The 26,166-nt window shown below is 42.0% G+C and overlaps 1 protein-coding gene across 2 annotated transcripts in view; it reads left to right on the plus strand.

Moving 5' to 3' along the window:
- LOC114634839 (microtubule-associated serine/threonine-protein kinase 4-like) overlaps window positions 1-26,166 on the plus strand; it is a 311,910-nt gene that overhangs the window by 151,209 nt on the left and 134,535 nt on the right. For both annotated transcript variants that reach the window (XM_028783438.1, XM_028783444.1), the window contains exon 2: window positions 15,018-15,171. In XM_028783438.1, the coding sequence (XP_028639271.1) occupies window positions 15,018-15,171 (154 nt within the window). The remainder of the gene's footprint in view (window positions 1-15,017; window positions 15,172-26,166) is intronic.

Consider the following 26,166-nt stretch of genomic DNA (forward strand, 5'->3'; position numbering starts at 1 on the left):
TGTATGTGTATGTGGTGTTTGTGTGGTGTGTGTGTATGGTGTGTGTGTGTGTGTGGAGGAGTGTGGGGGTGTGTGGGTGTGTGTGTGTGTGTGTGTTGTGGTGTGTGTGTGTGTGGTGTGTGTGTGGTGTGTGTGTGGTGTGTATGTGGTGTGTGTGTATGGTGTATGGTGTGTGTGTGTGTTGTGGTGGGGGTTATGATAAAACCCTCCAAGCTCTTTAGCCCTTTCCCAGTAGCCCTGTTTGTCTTATTTATGGTATTCTATCTGGTCCTTAGGGGCCTCTTGGAGGGCTTCAGAGACCCTTGACAGTGAATTGTTTGCTGCTTTGACCACCCCTTGGCTCTGGTGAATACTTCCTTTTGTATGATTAAGAGCTTGTACCCAAGGTGGGAAATAAAAGTCATTTCATGGCCTGATTTTTTTACGTGGATGCTGAAGACACTGGAATCTATCCCATGCTCTCATTACCTAGAGACATTTTCTTCCTGGTAGGCCGAGCATTGGTCCTGTGCAGGGCTCAACCTTCCATGGGGAAGAAATGAGTGTGAGAGAGTTTGCTTCTTGGTTGATGAGCAAAGAGGGATTTCAGGGTGCAGACAAATCTCCCCCATGCTCTTAACCCCAATGAAGAGTAGAGTGTGAAGATACGTATAGCCAGATTTATCTTCTCTGATGTCACCCAAGCCATTTCTCCTTTTCTCTTCCCCTGCTTTTATTTTTTTTCTCATGTCCCCTCTCCCTCCCCTTGCATGCCTTTCTGTCATGTCAGCCTGAGTCTTAGGGAGTCCAAGCAGTGAAGGGTGACTTGGGATTCAACCCTGAGATGCTATGAACTACACGTGGGAAAGCTACATCAGCATAATTAAGCAGAGTTCTATAGAAAGTGCTAAGTCCAGTGCGGAGCTTGAGTCGAGGCAGGGCAGATACACAGCACTACATAGGCCACGGTAGCCGGATGGGGTTCTGCCATCATGGTGGGGCAGGTCCCCGGCTGTGATTGTACTTCAGAGACAAGAAAAGTCAGCACAGGACCCTGTAGCCTACAGACCTCAAGTGCTGGGAACACAGGACAGGAAGAGTTGTAAGAGAGGAGCGGAGAATGCTCTCCAGGAAACAAGGTAGATGACAGATGGAAACCTGGCCTACTGAACACTGTGCTAAGACGAGCAGCTGATGACTCAAGGCCTTAGGATTTAAAAAATTCTTAGTTTTAAATTTTTTTTTAAATTATGAATATGAATTTCTAATTATTTGTATTCATCTATCTCATAATAAACATTTCATAATTGTCTTAGGTCCTTTTCTAGTTGCTGTGATAAAACACTGTGACAAAAGCAACTTGTGGAGGTAAGGGCCTATTTCAATTTGTAGTAAAAGGTTACAGTTCATTTCTTGCAGGATACTGCACAGTGGCTGGCCCATGAGGGTGCAGGCCACCACACATCCGCAGTCACACAGCAGAAGTAGAGAGTAACGCTGTACTCAGCTCTGTCCTTTACATTCAGTCCAGGACTCAGCTATGAAGTTATGCCACCCCGGTGGGTGGACCTCTGTACCTCAGACTGGTGGAGAGAATCTGTTGCAGACATACCTAGGAGGCTCCCCCTCCAGATAACTGTGGATTGTGTCATGTTGACAAAATCAGCCATCTCGATCACACTTCTATTAAATCTGCTGATAATAGCTAGCTATCAACAGTACTTTTATATATTAGTTTTGCTAAGAGAGAAGCCGGGTTTTTGTTTCTATCACAGACAACCAAGAGAGGAAGGCGAGAGACTCTGGGAGACTCGCAGACTGGGAACACCTGGGACGTTTGCCATGTTTCCTGAATTCTTCTTGCTGATCTTTCTCTTTCTATCTTCACTCCCAGTCCTTTCGGTCTCTTTCTTCTACGGTCCTATCAGTCTCTGATTACTTTCCTTCCCTTAAGGAGAAAGAGCACTGGTAAAGACAAGCAGTCCTGTGTCCTGGCACCTTCAGTCCCTGGAGCCATTTGTTTGCTGTTACATTTGCCGAGTTTTTAGGGATTGTCTCTCTGTCTTTGGCAAGTATGTTTGTTTCAGCCTGATGATGCTCCCAGGTATTCATGGTTATAAGGAACATTTATTTTGCCTTTGGGTCAGAGTTCAGTCTTCAACTCTGTCCACAGATGACTTACCTCTGAAGCCTGTCCTCTTAATGTCAAATTAGAAAATAAATATTTGTTTATAGGTTTGTTTTTTAAAATATGATTGTTGTTTGATGAGAAGAATTGAATCCCACCAACATAAATAAATAAATAAATAAATAAATAAATAAATAAATTGCCTATAAAGTTTCCTTTTACTTTTTTGGATGTTATGAAAGGAAAGTTCTGGCAAAAAGGAAATGCTTAAGAAGGACGGGAAGAAGGGGAAAGATCCAGCATCTGATTATCTTACTGAATTACACTCCAGGTTAGTACTGATCATCAAGAATCCTCTGAGGAGGAGGATACAGTTATCTTTATTTTACAGATGCAATTTAAGAAAAAAAAGCTTTGCTTTTAGACTGGAGAGGCTTCCTGTTGGTTAAGAGCACTTGCCACTCTTCCAGAGGACCTGAGTTCAGTTCTCCCACCCACAGTGAGTGACTTAACTGTAACTACCTGGAACTCCAGCTCCAGGGGATCCAAAGCCCTCTTGTGGCTTCTGGGGGTACCTGCACACACACATACACACACACACACACACACAGGGACACACACACATAGACACACACACATGGATACACTTAGACTTATGAAAATAAGGTAGTCCTTTACAATTTGTTTCATGTCTGACACTTGACCGAGAGTACTGACCCCTGCCTTGTCATTTTCCTGATTCCTTCAAGAAGAAGATGTGACATGTTGGTGGCCTCTGAGGACCTGGCCCCAGTGGAGCAATTGAGGGCTAAAGAAAGATAGAAATTTAGGGAAAAAATCACAAAGCAGAGTTAAAACTAGCATGTCTTTAGATACTACTCCATGCCCCTCCCTGGTCTAGTTTCCAAGTTGCAGACCATAATCTATTGGAGCGATGGTGAGCAAAGGCAGTGAGTAATGCCATATTGCTCTGACAGCACAGTAAGGAAAAGTGATTAATAAGCTGCCAGACTACCACTGTACTTAAAGCCCGAATACTTCTCAGCATCTACTGTGTGGTTTTGTGGTTGTAGTTTTGTTTGTGGACACTACCCTTTCATTTAACATCTTTAGTTCTTAGCCATTGTCTATCTATAACAGGCATTTAGATCATCTTTTTTGGACAACTTTGGATTGACAGACTGTACATAGTTAAAAAACCACTGGAAATCATTTAAGTTGATTGTAACAGCAGCTGCATGGTGGGTGTGTCGCGGCTTCCGGAGGCAAAGTACACAGGGATGCACAGCGGGATCTCCAGTAAGTTAGGTCTAGACTCTGGTCCAGATGCACACTCCAACTATCTTTGTATCTTCTGTGGGCCCTGGCCTCCCAGTAATATCAGGAAGTTGGGTTCTATACATTCTTTTTTGGCTGTTCCACACTGCTAATGTATTGTGATTTTTGAGTACTGAGCTAAGAAACCCACCTGATAGGCCACCACCTGGGGTTTAGTTGGATCATTTGGACTTGTTGACAGCAGAATTTCAGCATCTGACTTTCTCCGGGTGCATTCCCAGTTGACTCCACAGACTTAATGTGCTTTACCTGTCAGGGAGAGGATTTGAGACCATGGAAGTAAATGGGCTTTGGAATTGGGGATACTGGACTTGATCTATAAGGTTACCTCTTAGTGAGCTGAAGATGTTGAATCCTTGTGTATCTTTTCCCCCGTTTGGCAAGTTAGAAATATTATTAATAAAACCTAACCCTGAGAAAAGAGGAAGTGGATATATACTGATAGCTTCTGTGATACACATGTGAGACTTTTCCATTCTCGTTTATACTGAAGGAAAATAACCCAGGGGAAGTGTTTTCTCTTCCTGGTTGTTAACCAGGGTCAGACTTTTTAGTTATATTGCTGTTGGGGACAAGATGGTATCGAGGGACTTTAACGACTTCAGATAAGTAAACAACTGCAGGCATAGATTAGATCCCTAAATAAAGGTCAGGGAAACATCCAGAATATTAAAACAGCAGGAAAAAAAACCCAGGTGATCCATAAATGCAAAGTCAAGTTGTATGTTTCCTGTGTTTTCCCCAGGGCCATTGTTCCTGAACCAAACTTTGAGTAGCAATTAATATTCTGAAAGATATATAGGTAAATGCCATGCTTTAAGGCTGTCAAATAATGTTAGCTCTGTTTTTCATATCTTTCAATGATTGAACTTGCTGCTTAATGTACATGTCATACTCGGTTGCAATGAAATGTCCACTGCATAGTACCCTTCCTTGGGCTATGACTGTGATCCCTTGCTGATGGTTGCTGAGTATGTGTTTGTGAAGATGTTCATGAGCAAATGAATTGACCTTCTTAAATGTTGACAGGCAAGTGAGGTAATGTTATCAAAGTGGTAATTTGCATATTTCACTCAGAAGGGAGGAAAGAAAATCAATGTTCTTAGGCAGTGAACCTTGTGGTACAGCTCTGTTCAGGTGAATACCATTATAGTTTGATCCAACACGTTTTAGGACATTTCTAAAACTTATTTCATATTGCTGATTATGTTTATGATCCCACGAATTAATTATGAAATCAAAGCCAGGCATGGAGTGTGTGCTTGTCATCCCTGCTTTTGGGAGATGAGGCAGGTGAATCTCAAACTTGGACTTTTTTTTCTCCTGACAGATATCAAAGATAGAAAATGACATTGTTATCTGGTACACTTTCTGGTGTCAATATATTCTGTTGATGCCTTATTTGAAGATAAGTCCATTCATTGAGAAAGCGATCGCAATAAACAGTTAAATCATTTGAGTAAGTTACGGCTTGGGGAATTGTTGGCCTACCAGACCTTGTAAACATGAACGGTTTTGCTGACTCTATTCTTTTCTTCCATTTTCTTTTTGTTCTCAAAAGTTTTTTCAGCTAGGTCTTTTAGTACAGGCTGGCCTCACCTACTATGTAGTAGCAGCTGGCCTTACACGTCTGACTCTGCTTCCACCTCCAGAGTGCTGGGATTACAGGCATGTGTCACGACAGCCTCCTTGTTCTCACAAGGTAACCTACTACAACACATAAGTTAGTAGGGGGAATAATGTAAAAACTAGATGAAGATAAACAATAAAGCAAGCACAGAACAAAGGACCTCAACAGTGGCATCTTGACATATAGGTCCAATAAGTCTTTGTTGTTGGGACAGCCCAGTGCTTGGCAAGTTAAATTTAGCATCTCTGGGCTCAGATACAACATTTCTCATTTCCCCAAATTGTGAGGTCCAAGAGTGGTTCCAGGCATTGCCTCTGTCTAGTGTGTGTGTGTGTGTGTGTGTGTGTGTGTGCGTGTGAGAGAGAGAGAGAGAGAGAGAGAGAGAGAGAGAAGGAGAGAGGGAGAGAGAGAGAGAGAGAGAGAACGAGTTTCAGAGAGCATTGTGAGGAAGTATGCATGTGTGAGTGTGTGTATGTGTGGGAATGTACATGTTTGTGTGTGACAGTTTGTTTATGTGTATATGTGAGACTAAGTGTGCATGTGTGGATATGTATGTGTTTGTGTGTGTCAGAGGGAGAGGAAGTATGTGTGTTTATATGTGTGTGAGCATGTGTATGTGTGTTTGAGAATGTGTGTGTGAATGTGTATGTAAGAGTGTGTATAAAAATCTCCACAAATCCCACGTTAGAAGATAAATGAAGTCTGTCTGCATAAAGTTATGATTGGAGATGGGACACATTGCACTTCCTGGTGAGGCGTCAGAGGCTTTGCTGACGGTGTCTAGAGAAACGTTGCTAGGTATGTAATTGTCAAGGGAAAGCCCACCCACAGCCCAGCAGCAACAGCACAGGTTCTAGTGCTGAGGCCTGAACAGTGTCTCTCTTCAGGCTTGAATGCAGCTCCTCGTGAATCTACATTGTTTGTCTGCTTACTCTGTGCCCAACACTAAGCCTGGCATAAGGCTGCTTGATAAGCTGCCTACAGCTGTGCACATCTGTATTAATCCTAGTAAACAGAAAGCCGGGGCAGATGGGTCTTGAATTGGAGGCCAACCTGGCAGAGAGACTGTTTCAAAGAAGAAAACAATAATAGCAACAAAACTGCTTACTAAATAAATATTTATAGGTGGAGATGAATGTTGATCAGGGCCCCGTGGGGTGCATCCCTTCCTTGTACGCTATGGATCTGAGTGGCTAGATTTGTAGGGATGTTGCTTACAGCATCATTAAGTGGAAGCCTGTGTTCTGGGGAGATGTAATCCAGAATGATTGTCAGCAAAATCAATTAGCAGACCCAATGCAGTATGGTCAGGACTGTCACTCTCTTGGTGGCCTGACAGGTCAATACGTAGATATTAGGAAGCAGTAAGGGGGCATAGCTTCTTCTTTAGGCAGTGCCATGAATAAGAAGTGTTTTCTTACATACTCTTGAGCAGTGCAGAGCAGAGGTGTGACTCTGAGGGGCAGGTGACTGGGGAGCCATGTGCATTGCCTGTCAGCTGGCTAGGAGAAGGAGCAGCTGAGCTGAGCACCAGAGTGAGCATCAGTGTTTTAGGCTGTGGATTGCTCAGATGTGCTAGCCCCTTTCATGCCTCAGCTGCACATCCCCACCACCTAAGATCTAGTCTTCAGACGGAAGACATAGGACATGGCCTTAGAATTCTGTCCCTGAGCATTTGGCTGGATTCAACGCTCTTCCCAAATTCCATAACACGGCTGATGACACACACAAGGATAAGAAAATGTGACTTCTCATGAATCGGGCATTCCGTGCCCTGGCCTGTTCTCTCTTAGGCTATACAAACAAACAAACAAACAAACAAACAAAACAAAGTGCAAAAACGGAAAACAAAAAACAAAGTCCCAGGTAAAGTTATAGCAGGTTTAATTTCCATGTAGAAATATTCACCTGAGTGATGTAAGTGGTGACTTTGTGAAAGGGACCGTAGCTACAGCAAGCACAAAATGGAGCCCTTTCTGTTTTACCAGATGTTCAGGCGTGAACATGTATGAAGTCTGATAATCATTACGTCCAACTCAGGGGACAAATATGATTGTTATTGATGAAGAAATGATGCATTAAGAGTTAAATACTTTAATAGAGACACTTATGTGCCAGCTCTGGTCTGAGCCCTAACCGCTGTGGAATTAGTGACAATCCTTCAATGACTGACCTAGCCACAGAAGGCTATTCTATCAGTCTTTTTTTTTTTTTTTAAAGCTTTGGCTTAAAAGTCAAATCTAATTTTAAAATATAGTAAAGTCATTCCAGGTTGTCTATTTGATTCTTTATTGGCTGGTGAGGAAGAGGAAGAGAAAGGACACTACTTGATTGGACTTACAAGCAAGGTCTGAGAAGTTTCCTGATACAGGTATTTTTGTGCCTTTGGGTTTTTTTTTTTTTTTAGGATATTTAATCCCAAGAAATAGAATAACTGAGCAATGTTTTCATAGCCTACATTCCTCGTCAATCCTTTTCTCTGTTTTACGCACAAAAAAAAAAAAAAAAAAGGACTTTAGCCCTGGCTGCATTATGAATGCAGATGACATTGGTGATCCCTTTGAACTCATGAACTTTGGCCTTAGGGCACATGCATTCTGGATGGGTCTTTAAAATGCATGTGTCACATCTTGGGAATGAATGCAGAATTACAGAAGAGAGGAATGGAGTAGGGAGAGATTGGATTGATGAACACAAGCGAATATGCCAGTAGGGATAGAGTTAAAAGGTCGAATAATTCATTATTTAGGAATCACCTTCAGAGATAGCCCTGTTCCAAAATTAGCATACTGGTTTAGTATATATAAAAGACTCTTATAAAGGATGCCATTTGATATGACCTAAGGCTCTCCCCATACATGAAATGCTCAGTTTTGTCAAAGTACTAGAGACGCCTTGTAGCATTTCACCTTGATTACATTTGACGTGATTTCCTATTTTCTTGACAATAAAGGCTCTTTATGGTATGTGTTCTCTATTTTTACTGTTGTTATATTTTAACTAAATACCTCTACATACCAGACATTAGCAACTAATTTATTCATACTAAAAAAAACGCTTTCTTTTTTTTCTTCTTTTATAAATGTGCCCTATTGTAGGGATGAGGCAGAAGAAACAGATTTGCAGAATTTCGTGTTACTCACACCATAGCCAAGGAAGAATGACACTAAACAAACATGAAGGATCTCATATATGCCATGGCAGCAGGTGCTATGAAGAAAAGAGAGGGAAAAGACTTAAGTGAGGAGTATGGCATTCTACACCGTTAACACCAAAGCCTCCCAGGGAGACTGCCCCTCAAAATGGAGCCCTGAATGGGGGAGGCAAGCTAGCTAAGAGTGTTCCCAGAAAGGAGAAATGCACAGGAAGATGTTTGCAGCCATTGCAGATCTGCAGAAGAACAGTGTGTAATGAGAGCAGGGGAGAGCTGGCTATGTGGGGCAGGTGTAGGGCCTGGCAGGCTAGCGTGCAGACCCCGAGTTGTTCTGAGTGAAGGAGAACCTGGGAAAGGACTCCAGAAGACCAGCTGGGGCATCTGGCTTATGCTTTAAAAGAGACACTGGCTAGTCTCCTGCTATTAGTGAGAAGGCAGAAGGGATGTTTGGGAGGTTGTTAAAGGAGAGGTCACTGTGTCAGGGACAAGGTGGTATTGGAAGAAATGGCGAAGCGACCGCATTTGGAGCTGTACTGGGAAGGATGAGTTAGCAGACATACGAAGTTAGGACTGCTTATAAAGCTTGTGTGCTCATTAGCCAGGATAAGCGAGTTTCCGTGTGTAATGGCTGAGCTGTCTCTCTGTCTCTTTGTAAGATCCTTGTAAATATATAGAAACTGTGAATGGAAGAATGGATGTGCGTGGCAGCACCGTGTCTAAAGATCGAGTGGGAGAACGTAGTTAAGTCGGAAGTGCGGTGTTTGTGGATGGTGAATGTGTGCACTATGGAAGTAGGAAGATGACTCTATGGCAGGAGGATTCAGCCCAGGAAAATGTGGCCATGGTTCACGCCTGCAGATGCAGGAGTGATGGGAAAAGCCGAGGGACCAAAGAGTAGATGCTCTCATAAATGTCTTGAGCCACTTGTATTCATCTGTGTTGAAGGAGTCACATGGAACCAAGATGCATTCTGTTCTTCTCAGCCTTTTGCCAGACAGCAATGAGGGAGGCTATTACAGAAAACATACATGTGAGACTGGTACATGAATTGTGTGTGATGAGCAGTCACAGGACCCGTGGTTTTATGAACTTTCCTTCACAACTATACCAGATTTCTCTTGGTTGTGCATCTTTGATTCCCTAAGATGCTTTTGTAGTTCCTGGGATGGGCTTCTAGCAAGAACAGTTGTCTCTCTTTGACATGGAGGAACATGCTACACCTCTGCTTGAATTCTTTTTTTAATTGGATATTTTATATATTTACATTTCAAATATTATCCCCTTTTCCTGGTTTCCCCTCTGGAAACCCCTATCCCAGCCCCCTTCTCCCTCCTTCTATGAGGGTGCTCCTCACCCACTTACCCACTCCCATCTCACTGCCCTGGCATTCCCCTACACTGGAAAATTGAGCCTCCCCAGGACCAAGAGTCTCTCCTATTGATGCCAGACAATGCCATCCTCTGCTACATATGCAGCTGGAGCCATGGGTTCCCCCATGTGTACTCTTTGGCTGGTGGTTTAGTCCCTAGGAGCTCTGGGGGGTCTGGTTAGTTAATATTGTTGTTCTTCCTATGGGGTTGCAAACCCCTTCAGCTCCTTCAGTCCTTCCCCTAACTCCTCCATTGGGGTCCCCTTGTTCAGTCCAATGGTTAGCTGCGAGCATCTGCCTCTTTATTTGTCAGACTCTGGCAGAGCCTCTTAGGAGACAGCCAGAACAGGCTCCTGTCAGCAAGCACTCCTTGGCATCCACAATAGTGTCTGGGTTTGGTGTCTGTATATGGGATGCATCCTCAGGTGGGCAGTCTCTTGACGGCCTTTCCTTCAGTCTCTGCTCCACACTTTGGCCCTGTATTTCCTCTAGACAGGAGCTATTCTATTTTTAAAATTTGGAGATGAATGGGTCGTCCCATCCCCCAACCGGGGGCCTTGCCTAAGCTCTGGATATGGTCTCTATAGGTTCTCCCTCCCCTTTGTTGGGCATTTCAGCTATTCTCATCCCCATTGGATTCTGGAAGACTTTTGCTTTTCTGGCATCTGGGACTTGCTGGTGGCTGTCTGCAGTTTCCTATCCCCTGTTGCTATACTCCTCTGTTTAAATTACTGACCCTCTATATATCATCCCCATCTCTTCCCAAGCCTGGTCCTGCCTGCCTTTTCCTCCTCTCCCTTCTCTCTTCCTCCCAAGTCCCTCCTACCCTCTACCTCCTGTGAGTATTTTGTTCTCCCTTCTGAGAAGTACTGAAACATCCACATTTTGGTCTTCCTTCTTGAGCTTCATATAGTCTGTGAATTGTATCTTGGGTATTCCGAGCTTTTGGGCTAATATCCACTATTCAGTGAGTACATACCATGTGTGTTCTTTTGTGACTGGGTTACCTCACTCAGGATGATATTTTCTATTTCCGTCCATTTGCCTAAGAATTTCATGAAGTCGTTGTTTTTAATAGCTGAGTAATACTCCATTGTGAAACTGTATCACATTTTCTGTATCCATTCCTCTGTTGAAGAACATCTGGCTTTCCAACTTCTGGCTATTATAAATAAGGCTGCTATGAACATAGTGGAGCACGTGTCCTTGTTATATGTTGGAGCATCTTCTGGATATATGCCCAGGAGTGGTATAGCTGGATCCTTAGGTAGTGTACTATGTCCAATTTTTTGAGGAACCACCACACTGATTTCCTGAGTGGTTGTACCAGCTTGCAATCCCAACAGTGAAAGAGTGTTCCTCTGTTTGAATTCTTAATTTAGTAATGTGAAAATGAACCTTTTCCTGGTGCTCTATGGTTCTTCTTTGAAGTAAAGGACGTTGTGAAGACTAATGTAGGGAATTTTGAGGAAGTCCAGTCACCAGAAATCAGAATTGAATGGTGGATAAAAGAAAAGCATCCATCTCTTCAGATGACTTCTTCAGCACAATGTGTTGATGGCTAGTAGCAAGCTAGGTGACAAAGGAGTGGGGTTGGGCTCTGTAGTAGCCTCTGGTCTGCTGAACAAGAGACCCTGGAAATGCCTCAGCCAGTGGCCTTGAGCCTCAGTGGGAGTTTCAGGACATCTTCTGTCTTTACTTAAGCTGGTAGTTCACCATCATTGTCTGGGTATAGATTCAATGGAAATCAGATAAATGGCGATGTTCGAAACTACAATTCTAGCCAGGCGGTGGTGGCGCACGCCTTTAATCCCAGCACTTAGGAGGCAGAGACAGGTGGATTTCTGAGTTTGAGGCCAGCCTGCTCTACAGAGTGAGTTCCAGGACAGCCAGAACTACACAGAGAAACCTTGTCTCGAAAAACAAACAGAAAAAAAGAAAGAAAGAAAGAAAGAAAGAAAGAAAGAAAGAAAGAAAGAAAGAGAGAGAGAGAAAGAAGGAAAGAAGGAAAGAAGGAAGGAAAGAAAGAAAGAAAGAAGAAAGAAAGAGAGAAAGAGGGAAAGAGGGAAAGAAGGAAAGAAGGAAAGAAAGAAAGAAAGAAAGAAAGAGAGAAAGAGAGAAAGAGAGAAAGAGAGAAAGAGAGAAGAAAGAAAGAAACTACAATTCTGATGCGTACCTTCAGCTCTCGGGTGCAAAGCAGTGTTTTTAAAAGAGATTTTGAGTGTTAGAATCCATACCAAAAAAAAAAAAAAATGGAAAATAAAGTGCCAGGCTGCAGTAGGCCATTTTGAAACGCTTTGATTAATTACTATAGAAAGACTAAAGCCACCGACAATGTGGAAAATTTGGAAAAATGATATGTTTAGAGAGAGCCCTGTTGGGAGTGTGAATTGATAGAGAAAGGGGATGGGATCTTGGAGTGCTGCTCTGTTCTTAGGGTTTCCTCCTGGTTTTGAGACATTTCAGCCTTCACTGTTCACTGCCTCAATCTTCCCAGGTTTAAAATAGTAGTCTCCTCTTGAGGCTATGATTCTGATGGGAAAGAACAAAAACAAGACAAAACAAAGCAGAACCACTCGGCCAGTGGACTATTGGCTCATGCTTTCATTTCTGTGATGGAGAAGGGTTTTTTTTTTTTCACCCATACTTTCTTTTTTAGTTTCTTTCTTCTACATATTTTTCATGTCATTTGTAACTGTTGAAAATGTGTAAGGAGATCATATAATTCCTGCTTAGGAAAGGCCTCTCTTTTTTTTTTTCTTCTACTCTTTTACACTCTGTTGATTTGCGATATATCACTCTTCCCCAGAGTAATTAATTGCAATTCTGCAAGCCAATGAAAAACGGGCAGCAGAAGCTGATGGACCTTAAACAATAAATATTTGTATTTTATGCAGCTGCCACTAGTAATTAAGAGAAAATAACTAAGTAGAATGGACCCGAACCCGCTCGATTGCTTTGAAGGAGTGGTCACTAATTCTCGGTACATTTATTAGCAGGAGCAAGCATGGAACAGTTTGCTGACTGTCTATGGTACATTGCCACCTTGTGGCCATAATTTTCCTAGCCATGGAAAAGAGCAACTTAGAGCCTTATTTCATAGTTTTCCCAGTTTTTTCCTTATGACCTTAATTCAAAAATTGGAGATATTGTGTGATAACATACAGATTATAGAATAGAGGCATTTAAGAGGTTATGTTCTTAGAAGAGGCATGTTAAAGTATTTACGAGGGAAGGTCTGTCTGCAGCTGACACTGGGGGTGGGGTGCACATGCATGGATATGGGGGGGCAGTGAAAGCCGTGTGGATAAAGAATAATATTTCTGCCTTGGCACATAGACAAAGGGTGTTTATTCTCTCTCTCATTCCATCCCATGCTTCCATAGTCACAGGTTTTTCTTCTGAAAAATTTCAATGCAATAACAACAACAACAACAACAACAACAACAACAACAATAAATTGGCAGTTTAAAAAAAGACACACAGGTAAGGACATACAGCGAAACCAAGAATAGGGAATCTCTGTGCTGTTTAACAGTCTGACTGCAGATGGCTTCTGCATTTTCCAGTCCCTCATGAGTAACTAACTGTTTGGGTACTTCATTGTCTGTAGGATTTAAGGGTAAAGCGTCTAAAGCTGGGCAGGAGTCTCTCCTTGGAGGCTCCCATAAATGGACATCTATGTCATGAACAGCAGCCAGCTGACATCTTCAGATGACTCCACCCCCTCCTTTGAAAGGGCTGTTTCTTTGAAAAGTGCCCTCTGGAGTCCCTTCCCCACCTGATTTGGCTTTGATCCTGGAGTGGATGGACTGCTCATTCTTCAGGGTCCTCTCACTACAAAACCAACTGGCAACGAGACGCAGCAAAGACCCAAGTGCCTGGGAATTGGAAATGGTTCTTTTTAAGGTGTTCTTGAAATCCATTGCATGTTGCTATTGAACACAGTTGAGGTTGGAGAACGTCCACACCTTGTGGAACTGAACCAATGAAGGTTCAGTCAACTGTCTAGGGAGGGGATGCCCAGTGCCAGGCAGCAGTTTCTTTTTGAGGCGGTTTCGAATATGCACGTGGACATGCACATGAACAGGCAAATGGATGATCTTGTTTTTTTATTTTTTTTCTCCTATAAGAAGATCTATGACAGTCTTAGAAACAAATCAGATAATTATATTTGAGCTTCCATCTCTTTCCCACGATAGCAAAGCTGACTTTGGTAAAAACCATCTTTAAAACAGCATTTAGCAGTGTTGTCCACGTATTTCCTGCATTTAAAATTATAGGAGTTGCCCTTTTGTGTGACAACTGGAATTTTATTTTGGGGGCCCTTAATAGTGATAAACACATATGTATATGCCCAGGGCTATTTTTGTCTTAATGCTACCTTGGCATAGTTTTGGACATTTCTACTTGAACATGTAGATGGAACAGCTCTCTTCGGGTGTTCTCATGAAAGTGGAGCAGATCTTGACATGACTGCTTTGACCCAGGGGATTCTTTTGTAGAAAACTGTCTCTTGAAGTGACTTTGGTTTCTCTTGATTCTTGTGACAAGCTTTCTTTTTAAGAGCTATAGAGTGATATAAGGATGTATTGATTTCCATTAAGGGCTGCAGTGCTTAGAGAGTCCTCTCCTGTGCTTGTATGTCTGAGCAATATGTGAAATTTGATCTGCTTTTATATAGCAATATTTCAAAGTGGGGGGATCCACAGAAGGACATATTTTATACAGGGGTCCAGTATACACATGCATGCATGTCGAATTCACTCAGCTATGAAATAATACATTCCTTTTTGCTCTGTGTGTGTATGTAGTTGTATGATGTTAATTGTACATGTGTCTGTGTATGTGTGCATATGGCACAGGTCAACCTCCGGAATTATTTTTCAGGAACTACCCATTCTTTGGAAGAGGTATTTCATTGGTCTGGAACTTTCCAGATAGGTTAAACTAATTTGCCAGCAAGCCCAGGTACCCAATCCAATCTAGGGTTGGGATTACAAGCATGTGCTACCATGCCAAGGTTTTTTATCTGGATGTTGGGGAACAAACTTGGGTCCTCATGCCTTTATGGCAAACACTTTGGTGACCAAGCCATCTTTCCAGCTCTGGTAGGGCTCTAATAATAAATATTCCACTGCATTAAAACTTGTGGTCATAATCTACTAACCTTAGTCCTATGGCCTGCTGCTCATGTGTTGTGACTGGCCAACAAAACCCAGTACTGGGATTTTGCAGGGAGCAATCCTGATTCTCTGGTGGAAGGTACAAGAGTAAAATTCAGTGCTCCCCAAACTCATCAAATCAAAAACAGCGCTGGAGAGAGCATGTTTAGGGAAGGAGATGCAGAGCGGAGAGCCTGAGAGCCGGCTGTGCCGAGTGTCCCCAGGAAATGATGCCACTGTCCTTCTCTCCACAGCTTGACCACATACTGTCTCCGCCACCCATGCCGTTTCGGAAATGCAGCAACCCAGATGTGGCCTGTGGCCTCGGAAAGTCACTGAAGTACAAGCGACAGCTCAGTGAGGATGGGAAGCAGCTGCGGCGAGGGAGCCTGGGAGGAGCCCTCACCGGTGAGTCAGGGGACACGGGTCAGAAGAGGAATTGTGCTTCTCCTACAGGGTCTGTGTGTAAAAGCCTGCACACAGACCCTTTTGGAAAGTGTTACCTAGTCCAGAAAACAGTTTAAATTAAGAACTTAGAGCAGTAAAATTTATGGAATATAGTTTACATACAATGACATGGTCATATTTTGTATATACACAAGTACATTGAGGAAAATTTATATTTAGTGTAACTACCAGCAATGATCAAACTGTAGCTGGCAAAAGACAATAAGCCATACACACCCATACGTATAGAGACACACACACTCAGAGACACACACACTCAGAGACACACAGTCACACATACACAGGCACACATACAGAGATACAGATGCCCACAGATGCACACACACACACACACACACACACACACACACACACACACTCCTTGTCCCAAGGTAACTGTATATCCACTTTCTCTGCAGATGAGATTAATCCTAAGTGTTTCGGGTTAACTAGGACATATAGTCTGTGTGTTATATCTGCTCTGTTACTCAGCATACCACTTTAATGATATGTATGTATCATTGTATCAATAGTAAGTGTTCATAAGAAATTGACAAGGTGTCCAAATACAAACACTTTATACTCCCACCAACAGTAGGTGAGCAAAGTAATTAGTGTGTCTTCTGACGAACCTATGGTATGACCAGTCTTTGTGAATTTGGTCATTTTCATTGTCCTAGATATTGTAGTTTTCTTTTGAGTTTTCTGTTAGCTTCCTGCTACTCTAACAGGAGCCTGAGACAATCAAACTATAAAAAGAGAAGGTTTCTTTGGGCTTGCTGCTTTAGTAAGCTCAGTAGGCTTCATTGCTTTGGGGGTGTGCAAATCAGTAACCCATGACTGGAAGCACATAGTAGAGTAAGACTGATCACCTTATGGTGGGGAAATAAAGAGAAAAATGTAGGGGAGCTGGCTCCCTCAAGAGCATGCCCCAGTGACCCCTGAAGACCTCTTTCTAGACCCCACCTCTTTCAAGCTTCACTGCTATGCAATAGCACTATACTGGATCCAGCCCTTAACACTTGGGTCCTTAGAAGTCACGTGTGGGGGCTGGAGAGATGGCTCCGTGGTTAAGAGCAGTGACTGTTCTTCCAGAGGTCCTGAGTTCAATTCCCAGCAACCCCATGGTGGCTCACAACCATCTGTAATGGGATCTGATGCCCTGTTCTGGTGTGTCTGAAAACAGCTACAGTGTACTCATCATATATATAAAATAAACAAATAAAATCTTAAAAAAAAAAGAAGTCACGTGTGACACAAACCCTAGCACATAGGTATTACAGAACGTGTTCTGTGCTTATTGGATGCTTATATATTTTCATTTGCGAGGTATCTATCAAATCTCCCTCCTTGTAAAACTACAGAGTTACAGACATGTCACCTAAATGTTTAAGCACGGAGAAAATAGTGTGTATTACTTTTGAGTGAGCCATTAGATCTCCTGTCTGAGACACTATGAGGAGAGTGGACATAGGAGAGCCATGGAAGGGGGAGGGGCAGAGGGAATGGATGGCAAGCTAGGCGGCAAGAAATGGTTGTTCTGTAACACCGTTGGATAACTGATTTTTAAGAATTCCACTTTTAAACAGTGGGCGGGGAGGGACCTAGAATGTCCTCAACATGAATGCTATGTGCTGGAGGTGAGAAATTTGCCAGTTACCCTGATCTAGTCATTTTGTATTATTGAAAATAATTGAAGTTTTCAGTGCATTCATTGAAAAGTATACCAGGGCTGGGATGTGGCTCAGTGAAAGGCCACTTGCCTAACCATTCAAGGACCCTAGGTTTGAACCCAGTACCACAAAAAGAAAGAAAGCAAGAAAGATGGAGAAGGAAATAAAGAAAAGCATATTTTAGTCTGTGGGTCTGTGTAATTATGGGTCCATTGAAAATAAATATATGCCGGGCAGTGGTGGTGCATGCCTTTAATCCCAGCACTTGGGAGGCAGAGGCAGGCGGATTTCTGAGTTCAAGGCTAGCCTGATCTACAGAGTGAGTTCCAGGATAGCCAAGGCTACACAGAGAAACCCTGTCTCGAAAAACCAAAAAAAAAAAAAAAAGAAAAAGAAAAAAAATATTAAAAAAGAAGCCCCACAAATAATTTCTATCTATATTTATACAAATATTTATTTATTTATATTTAAAAGTTTTTATTTATATTTATAACTTTTATTCTAGTTTTAGAATGATAAAGCCAAATAAGTATGTTAAAGCAAAAAAAAAACTTAGAAGAGACTCGCCTTTTCAACTTTCATGCTAAACTAAACTATAATGCACTACAAATTTGATTTTTTTCCTATTTCATGTTAGTGGTGTTTTTTTTTTCCTCTAAACATAAACATTTTGGAGGAACATTGTTGGTTTTAAGCCCTGAAGGAAGTTTTGTCTACATATGACAGTTTCGTCTGCCAGTTCATAAATGGTCTGGAAAATACTTTGAATTTTTTTTATTTTAGAATTATGGGCTTTGGCTTTCTGGAAATGGAATTTCTAAGGAACGGAAATACTGCTGCCACATGGTCATTGAAGTTGGAGCAGTTGGTCCAGAGAGGCACACGGTTGGAATGGAGGGAGGCTAATCCAGGCCCAGGGAAGGATAACCTTAAAAAAAAAAAAGCCAGAAGAGCTAACACAGTGGCTCAGTAAAGTGCCTGCTATGTAAGTGTGAGGTGCTAAGTTTGGATTCTACCCATGTAAAAGCAGAGTGTAGAAGTATTCATCTGTGTTCCCAGTACCGAGGGAGGAGGACAATCCTGAGGACACTGCGCAGTTTGTCTAGCAGAATTGGGGAACTTCCTGTTCAATGAGAATCTTCATCTCATAGTTAAGGTGGAGAGCAAAATGGAAGATACTCCTGTCAACTTCTGACCCCTTACATGTACACCACACACATGTATATGTATATATATACTAGCATATATACTCCTACATATCCACATGACACGTGTATCATACACACACACATACACACACATATACACACATGCACATGCACACAGACCTACACCCTGCATGCATGGTGGTGCATGCACATCATCAAAGCTCTTGGAGGTAGAAACAAGAGGCCAGTTTTGAGTTTAAGACCAGCCTGGATTATGTATTGAGACCCTGTCTCAAAAAATAGAAAAGATTGCTCTTCCCTGAGTGAACAGCCAGTGCTTGCACTTTGGGTTCTGCTGATGCTTCCCTGCTGCCTGTTAGGACCGTTTTCACTTCCTCTGGTAGAAGCAGATTGCCTTTGTAAGCAGTAGAGTCCATAGAGTTCTGGAGTCTAACCCTTAAATGACAGGAAGGACAATGAAATCCTGATGCTTAAGATTCACCCTGTTTATTCATTTTAATTAGAAAGTTTATTTTAATTGAGCTGTTTTTGGCAGCTGGGTGGTAACTGTTCTCACCTTTTTCCGCTTAAGTAGCTTATTAAAAGCTTTGAAAGGATTTAAAATCTTGCAGCTTATGACCTGAAGCATGGACTTTGGCCTGTAGCTTTATGAAAACGAGCACTTGCACCTGGCTCCCATTCCTTTCTCTTGGTGACTCTGTCACATTTGTCCTCCTACAGTTTGGAGGCTGTACGACCATTGTGGATGGTTAAATCTTAGATGAGATAATTTTTTAAAAAAATGTTTAGTCATCCTTCGAAGAGCTTTAAACTACCATTGAACATAAGTGACCTATTTTGGAAAATAGGTCCTTAAAATTGAGATATTGGGGGGTGAGGAAAAGCATTGGTAACTGGTCCTCTAGATAGTTTAACTGGGGATTTAGTAAAGAAACCTGTGGGAAGTGCTTATTCCAGCAGTGGGCAGCTACTAGCATTATCTCTGGAGGTAACTGAATTAGGGGGCTTTGGAGTCGAAGGTAAACTCACCAGGCTCTGCTTGGTGCCATGATTGATTCGATTTTTGCTTTTTAATATCTGTTTCATTGTTTTTGAGGCAGAGTCTCACATTGTAGTCTGGGCTAGCCTGGAACATTCTATATAACCCAAGCTTGCCTTGAACTCATGGAAATCTTCTTGCCTCAGCCTCTTGAATGCTGGGATTACAGAACTGAGTATAGCATTACAGGATTGTGGGATTCTATCTGCTTGGTGTCTTGCCTGCACATGTATCAGGCACTGGGGCTCAGGTAAGACAGCATCGTCTCTGATTCTCTAAAACAAAGTGTCTACCAGTTTTAAGCAGCAATAACCATGTGACCTCACCTTGGAACAAACCCTGTCAACTCATCTTATAAAAGAAAGCCGATTTTGTCACCAAAACCCTGTGCCTGACCTAGTGATCTAGTGTCATACTTCAAAGACCAGCTGCTTTCCCACTACGTGACTTCCTTTTAACTCCAGGATCCTTGGTTTGGTTTGGTAGTATTGTAGTTACCACTGTGAGGTGTGAGGTGGAAACAGGAGGACCAAGCATTCTGAGTCTCATTAGCTGCATAGCAAGCTTGAGGCCAGCCTGGACTCTTTCTTGCCAGAACCTAAACTAAAATCAAAGACTTTGTGAAAGCTTAGTTTATGGTTTAAAAACTTTACTGCCTAAGCGTAAATTGAAAATTTCCCTAAGCCTTTAGCTTTTCAATAGGAGAATCTGTGACCTAGTCATTTATTTATTCCTAATGATATCTAATATTAAAATCTTCCTGTGTGGCAGGGCCATTTTTGGTGAATTATACGTATTGACCCATGAGACAGGAAGCACTTATCCCTGTTTTACAGGTGGGGACACTGAGGCACAGGCACGGTGCTTGTAAACAAGAGCCAGCAATTATGCCCAGGCAGGTGCCTGCAATGCCACCATGAAGCTCTTTAGCATAGCAGGTACCCAGTAGGTTTAAAATAAACTTTAAATTCCAGCAGGATTAATTAAAGTGAATTTCAGATAGGAGAATCTTTGCTTACTTGGAATCTGGGGCTGTGACTCAATCTGTAGGGCTCCCAGTCCTTTAATTAAAGAAAATTAAATCTAAGCAATTAATGCATATTAAAAAAAATCTTTAAATTCATACATTCGTTAGCCCAGCAGTTCTATTTCTGGGAATTCATTGCAAGCAAACAGTCATGAATATGTGTGGAAAATTAGCACTGGTAATGTTCGGAGCAGCACTATTTATAATAATTAAAATTACATGTCATCTAAATATCTGCCAAGAGGATATTGATTAAACATATTATAGAATATATACAAAGTGGAAAACAATGTAAACATTGAAAATCATGCTGTAAAAAATAAATTTGAACACTTAAAATGGTTCCTAACATTTAATGTGAAATTGTATTGCTGAATGCTCTCAAACTATTACATGCTTGGTAAGGCTTCTTATAATTGTGATTAAACAATTGAATATTTGATGGGGTGGGGGAAGAAAACTACTGTGCTGAAGATTTTCTTCCAAACCGGCTTGATGATTAAACAGGCTCCCTTCTTATATAGTTATGTGAAGGGTACTCTGGTCTTTTTTTATACCCTGCAGTTCAATCCACGGGGGAATTTTTTTTTCCCTCCAAGGTTTTCGTTGTTGTTATTGTTCATTTGTATCATTCAGTGATCTATGTCAGCAGCATTGATTCTGTATACCCTCGGAACACTCACTGGCAGACAACCATCAGTTTCTGGTTTATGCGGCTGAGGGGCTTCTGGGACATGGAACCCTATTTTAGTTCCACTAGGCTTGCTTACAGGATTCACTTGGAGTCCAGCCTGCTGTTCGTCCATTGTCTCTCAGGTCATCCGCTACACAGAGTGATAAGAGTCCTGAGCATGAGAGGTGAGGTTCATCTGTACAAACGTTTGTAAGCATTGTGCTGCTACCTTTTCATTGGCCAGGACAAGTCAAGCTGTGGAAGTGCCTTCCACCATGGTCACTGGGCAAGGATGCCGAATGCAGCTAAGAACTAAAACAATTAGGACCAGGGATTCTGTCCACCATAGTTAGCTTATATCTTTTAAAGCAATCCTTTATGATAAACATATCTATTTCTTGAGTTAGAAAAATGTGTTCAATGTAGATAACTCAGAAAACAGAGCTTTCAGGAAGGATAAATCAGAAGGGCCATAATTATACCATGATTTGAATGAATGCCATTCATGTTTGAAATTGTGAAAGTTTCCTTCCCAAAGTAAAGATGCGAATCACCAAGAGTGTTAGGTTAAAGAGAGGGAAACAAACATTGCTCGCTTGCTGATTTTATTTTTTCAGGCCTGACATTTAAACAATAGACCCAGCGTCTGCTATGCCCATCACGGTCTGATTTTTTTTTAAGCTAATGTTTTCTGTCTTCATGGCCCACTGCTTGCTAAATAGATAGAATCAGCATGTAAACAGTCCCTGAGCTCTGGAGCCCTCTGATGAAGAAGAGAAGCAGCACTCCTCTAATCATTATACAGGTGCTTTACTCTGGACGGAGATACACAATATTGTGCCTCACAGTTCAGACTTCAGGATCTCTGAATCCTGCCTTCTAGATATGCAGATGAGTGGCCCTACTCTGTCCCTGGTTGTGATGTGTGTCACAGCTCCATAGCTAGCATGAAGGCTCCTTTTCCTCAGGGAGTCCCTTTTGTTTTCTAAAGGATGTTTGGGTTATTTAGAATATAAAGAAAACCAGAATCAATGCATTCCCCATAGACTGCTATAGGAATGCAATGTGTGCATAGCACCAGTGGATTAACCTGTAGACATAGTGTGTGCATAGCACCAATGGATTAACCTGTAGACGTAACGTGTGCATAGCGCCAATGGATTAGACATTATTGACTAGGATTTCTAAAACTGTTAGAGTGTTCTTTATCACAGGGGAAATAGAGAAGTTTTGCTTTTCTGGGCTTTGGAAATGAAACCTGTCTGTCTGTCTGTCTGTCTGTCTGTCTGTCTGTCTGATTTTTGTAGTGTTTAGGCATGTTAGGAAAGTGCTATACCCCTGTGTTACACCCACAGCCCAACTCTAGAACATTTTCACCATCTTACTTGAAGAAAGAAAAGACAAACAGAAAGATCCCAGGAAATATTATTTCCTTCTAAAATTAGCTTGGAGGCCATAACGTTGGAGTGAGCCAGTCTTTGCTCACTTAGTGGGTTCCTTAGCTTTGTGGGCAAATCTGAAAATCATCAAATTAAAGCACCCATGGTATTTAGTAATCATTCACTTGGATGCAATGTGTCTGTCTTGTAGGCTCTAGTTTTCTCTTGTCATATGTGAAGAGTGCCTGTGTAAGAATGCTGTTAGTGTGACACAGTTATGACAGCTAAGCCAAAAGTAGTTTATTTACTACATGTGTTTTAGACTAGGTTTCTCTCCTCAGAGTCCATGCTTATACTCCACCTTCTGGATGGGCTCTTGTTGGCCTTTAGCAACTCCATTTCCAGTTGGTCAAGGTGGAAAGAGAAGAGAAACACAGGCTTGTAGGAGGAGCTAAGGTAGGAGGAGTAAGGAGAGGAAGAGGAAGAGTTGGGAGAGGAAGAGAAAAAAGGAAGAGGAGGAGCTAGAGAGGGCAGAGATGTAGGAGGATGGAGAACCACACAGATATGGAGAGCACTCGTGGGGAACAACTTATAAACTTATAATTAGGTTAGCTAATTGGGATACAACTCTCTTTGTATGGGCATCTTGTTATTAATCATTATCAAACATATAAAGCCTTTGATTAATCTATAAGAATTAGAGTCTCATTCTCTTACTGGTCCCGCATGGATGGCAGAATGGTCTGGTCAATGCCCTGCCTTGCAGAGACAGCGTGGAGGATTGGCAGAGCCATCTCTCACGCTGGCATCTAGTGGGTGGCAAGGCTGGTGTTTCTGGTGGGCCGGTTCTAGCGCATACATGGCCTCAGGTCAAGAAACATGGCGGCTGGGCTAGGCAGAACCGCTGCAACTTAGATAGCTGGATTAACCAGAGTCTGATTTAAATAATTACCACAACACAGGCTGGCAGAGATGTACTTGTTCCTGTCTACATACTTTTGGCAAGACCTATTGTATAATCACAGTCACCCTAAGCTGGTCACTGATATTGCAGCATGGTGGGTGTCTTAGGGCTTTACTGCTGTGAACAGACACTATGACCAAGGCAACTCTTATAAGGACAACATTTATTTGGGGCTGGCTTACAGATTCAGAGGTTCAGTCCATTATCATCAAGGAAGGAGCATGGCAGCATCCAGATAGGAATGGTGCAGGAGGAGCTGAGAGTTCTACCTCTTCATCTGAAGGCAGCTAATTTCTTAGCTCCTGCTAACCAACATCAATTGTCTGAATAGTTTCCTTCTCCTCTTGACTATTAAGCCAGGCTAAATGACCAAAACTGCCAAGTTCTGCTGCTTCCTGGGGCTGGAGCACGGCCCTCTTGTTATATTGCATTATCACTAGCTTTCTGGTTTTCAACTCCCTCACTGCCTAAGCTTGGCTATCCTGGAACTTACTGTGTAGACTGACCTTTGAACTCAGAGATCTGCATGGTTCTGTCTTCTGTAATGCTGGGATTAAAGGCATGTAGCACCATGCCTGAACTTAAAGGTTTTCTTCACCTAGAACCCGCTCTGTTCAAGGCTGGCTTTGAACTGCTTGCCTTTGCCTCGTAGGATTAAAGGCTTGTACTACCATGCCCGGACCTAACTTAACTGAGTGGGATCTTGCCCCAAGGTCACCAAATGCAACTTAATATCCTTGCATATAGGATTCAGCTCCATTTCACTTCCTAGTGCTCCTTTAATATTCAAACCATGTATTTTATATTTTTCCTTTCTAAGCTTACTCCTTTTCATTAAAATGTTCTTTGTAAGAGTGAACTTAAGTAATCACACAACAGAATTTACACCAGGCTATTTTGAGACTTCCTTTTTCAAAGCAATTAATCTAAGTCTCTTTACCTTAGTCTCAGGCAGATTCTTTGGATAATGGCAAAAAGCAGCCACTTTCTTCACCAAACACTACAAAAACAGTCTTTATGCCACAGACTGAAATTCCTCTCCACTGAAACCTTTTGGGCCAGATCTGCACAGTTCAAATCACTCTTAGCAACAACATCCTCCATATTCCTCCTACAATGGCCCATTAAGCCCCACTTAAAGCATTCCACTGCTTTCCAAATCCAAAGTCCCAAAATCTACATTTTTCTACACAAAAGCATGGTCAGGCCTATCATATCAATACCCCAATCCCTGGTACCAACTTCTGTCTTAGTGTTTTACTGCTGTGAACAGACACCATGACCAAGGCAACTTTTATAATGACAACATCTAATTGGGACTCTTTTACAAATTCAGAGGTTCAGTACATTATCAATCAAGGCAACAGACTGGCAGCATCCAGGCAGACATGGTTCAGGAGGAGCTGAGAATTCTACCTCTTCATCTGAAGGCAGCAAAGCAAAGACTGACTTCCAGGCAGCTAGGGCAGGAGTATTAAAGCCCACACCACAGTGACACAACTACTTGAACAAGGCCATACCTACTAATAGTGCCACTCCCCGGGTCAAACGTATTGAAACCATTACACTAGGGAATGGAGTCCTGATGACCTGTAACTTAGAGTCCAGATACACATAGGCAAGAGAGTTGGCACTCATCAAATTGAACAGTTTGTGGAATAGATTTTTCAATAAGGCCATATGATGTGAATCCTGTTTGAAGTACCCATGAAACATGTGGAACTGATTATCCCATTGGGATTGTGGAGTCACAGAAAGGGGAGAATCATTTTGAGACGAGTATATCAGACTGGGCCATATAAATAAATGAAGCCTAGGATAGAAACAGGCCACTGGACTTAACAGTCGTCACTGGGTAACCATGGCAGGAGCAATGGAGTGCAGGCATACCCTGGGGTGGTATATGTAGGTGAAGACAATACATTCCAAAGATTTGAGAAAACAAACATCTGGGTAAACAGTAGTATCCATAGATCTTTTAGAAGTTGTGCTGTGAAAGGTGTTTCCAGGGGTGATGTTAGCGGTAAGAGAGCGGGGCCTGCTGGAAGCCTTTCCTGGTTTCTTCTTTGACCTATTCATCCTTCAGTAAGGAGTTGTTTGGTCTCCGTGAGTTTATGAGTTTACTCTACATTTGTTTTTGCTAAGCGTTTTAAGTTTTACCCCACTGTGGTTAGGAAGGATACATAGAGTTATTTCAGTCTTTCTGGTTTTGTTAAGGTTTGTTTTGTGTCCTGATCTCTTTCAGAGAAGCTTCTGTGGTCTGCTGAGCAGAATGTGTATTCTTTGGTGTTCATGTGAAATACGCTATAGATAACTATTAAGTCTATTTTATGTATGATGCCATTTAGTCCTGACGTTTCTCTGCTTATCTTTTGTCCAGACGGCCTGCCTATTGGAAAGAGTGGGGTATAAACCATCTACTGTTAATGGATTGGTGTTAATCTGTGTCTTAAATACTAGTAGTACACTTTTTATGAAACTGAGTACCTCAGGGATTGGTACATGTAATGCCTTCTTGATTCATTTTTCCTTTCATTAAAATGAAGTTCCCTTTTGAATATATTCTAATTAGTTTTAGTTTGAAGTCTGTTTTGTCAGATATAGAATAGCAATACCTGCTTGTTTCTTGATCCCATTTGATTACAGTCCTTTTGTTCATCTAAGGTAGAACCTATCTTTAAAGCCAAGATGAGTTTCTTGTTGACAACAGACAATGGATTTTGTTTCTTTTTTTCTTTTTCTTTTTCTGTTTGTTTGTTTGTTTGTTTGCTTGCTTGTTTCGAGATAGAGTTTCTCTGTGTATCTCTGGCTGTCCGGGAACTCACTCTGTAGACCAGGCTGGCCTCGAACTCAGAAATCCACCTGCCTCTGCCTCCCAAGTGCTGGGATTAAAGGCGTGTGCCACCACTGCCAGGTCTGGATTTTGTGTCTTGATCCATTTATCCAGCCTGTGTCATTTGATTGGAGAACTGAAGCCATTAATATTTAAACTTAACTTTGAAAGGCATGTATCACTGTGTTGTTGTTGTTTG

Source organism: Grammomys surdaster, unplaced genomic scaffold (assembly GCF_004785775.1).
Source record: "Grammomys surdaster isolate TR1022 unplaced genomic scaffold, NIH_TR_1.0 99, whole genome shotgun sequence".
NCBI lineage: Eukaryota > Metazoa > Chordata > Mammalia > Rodentia > Muridae > Grammomys > Grammomys surdaster.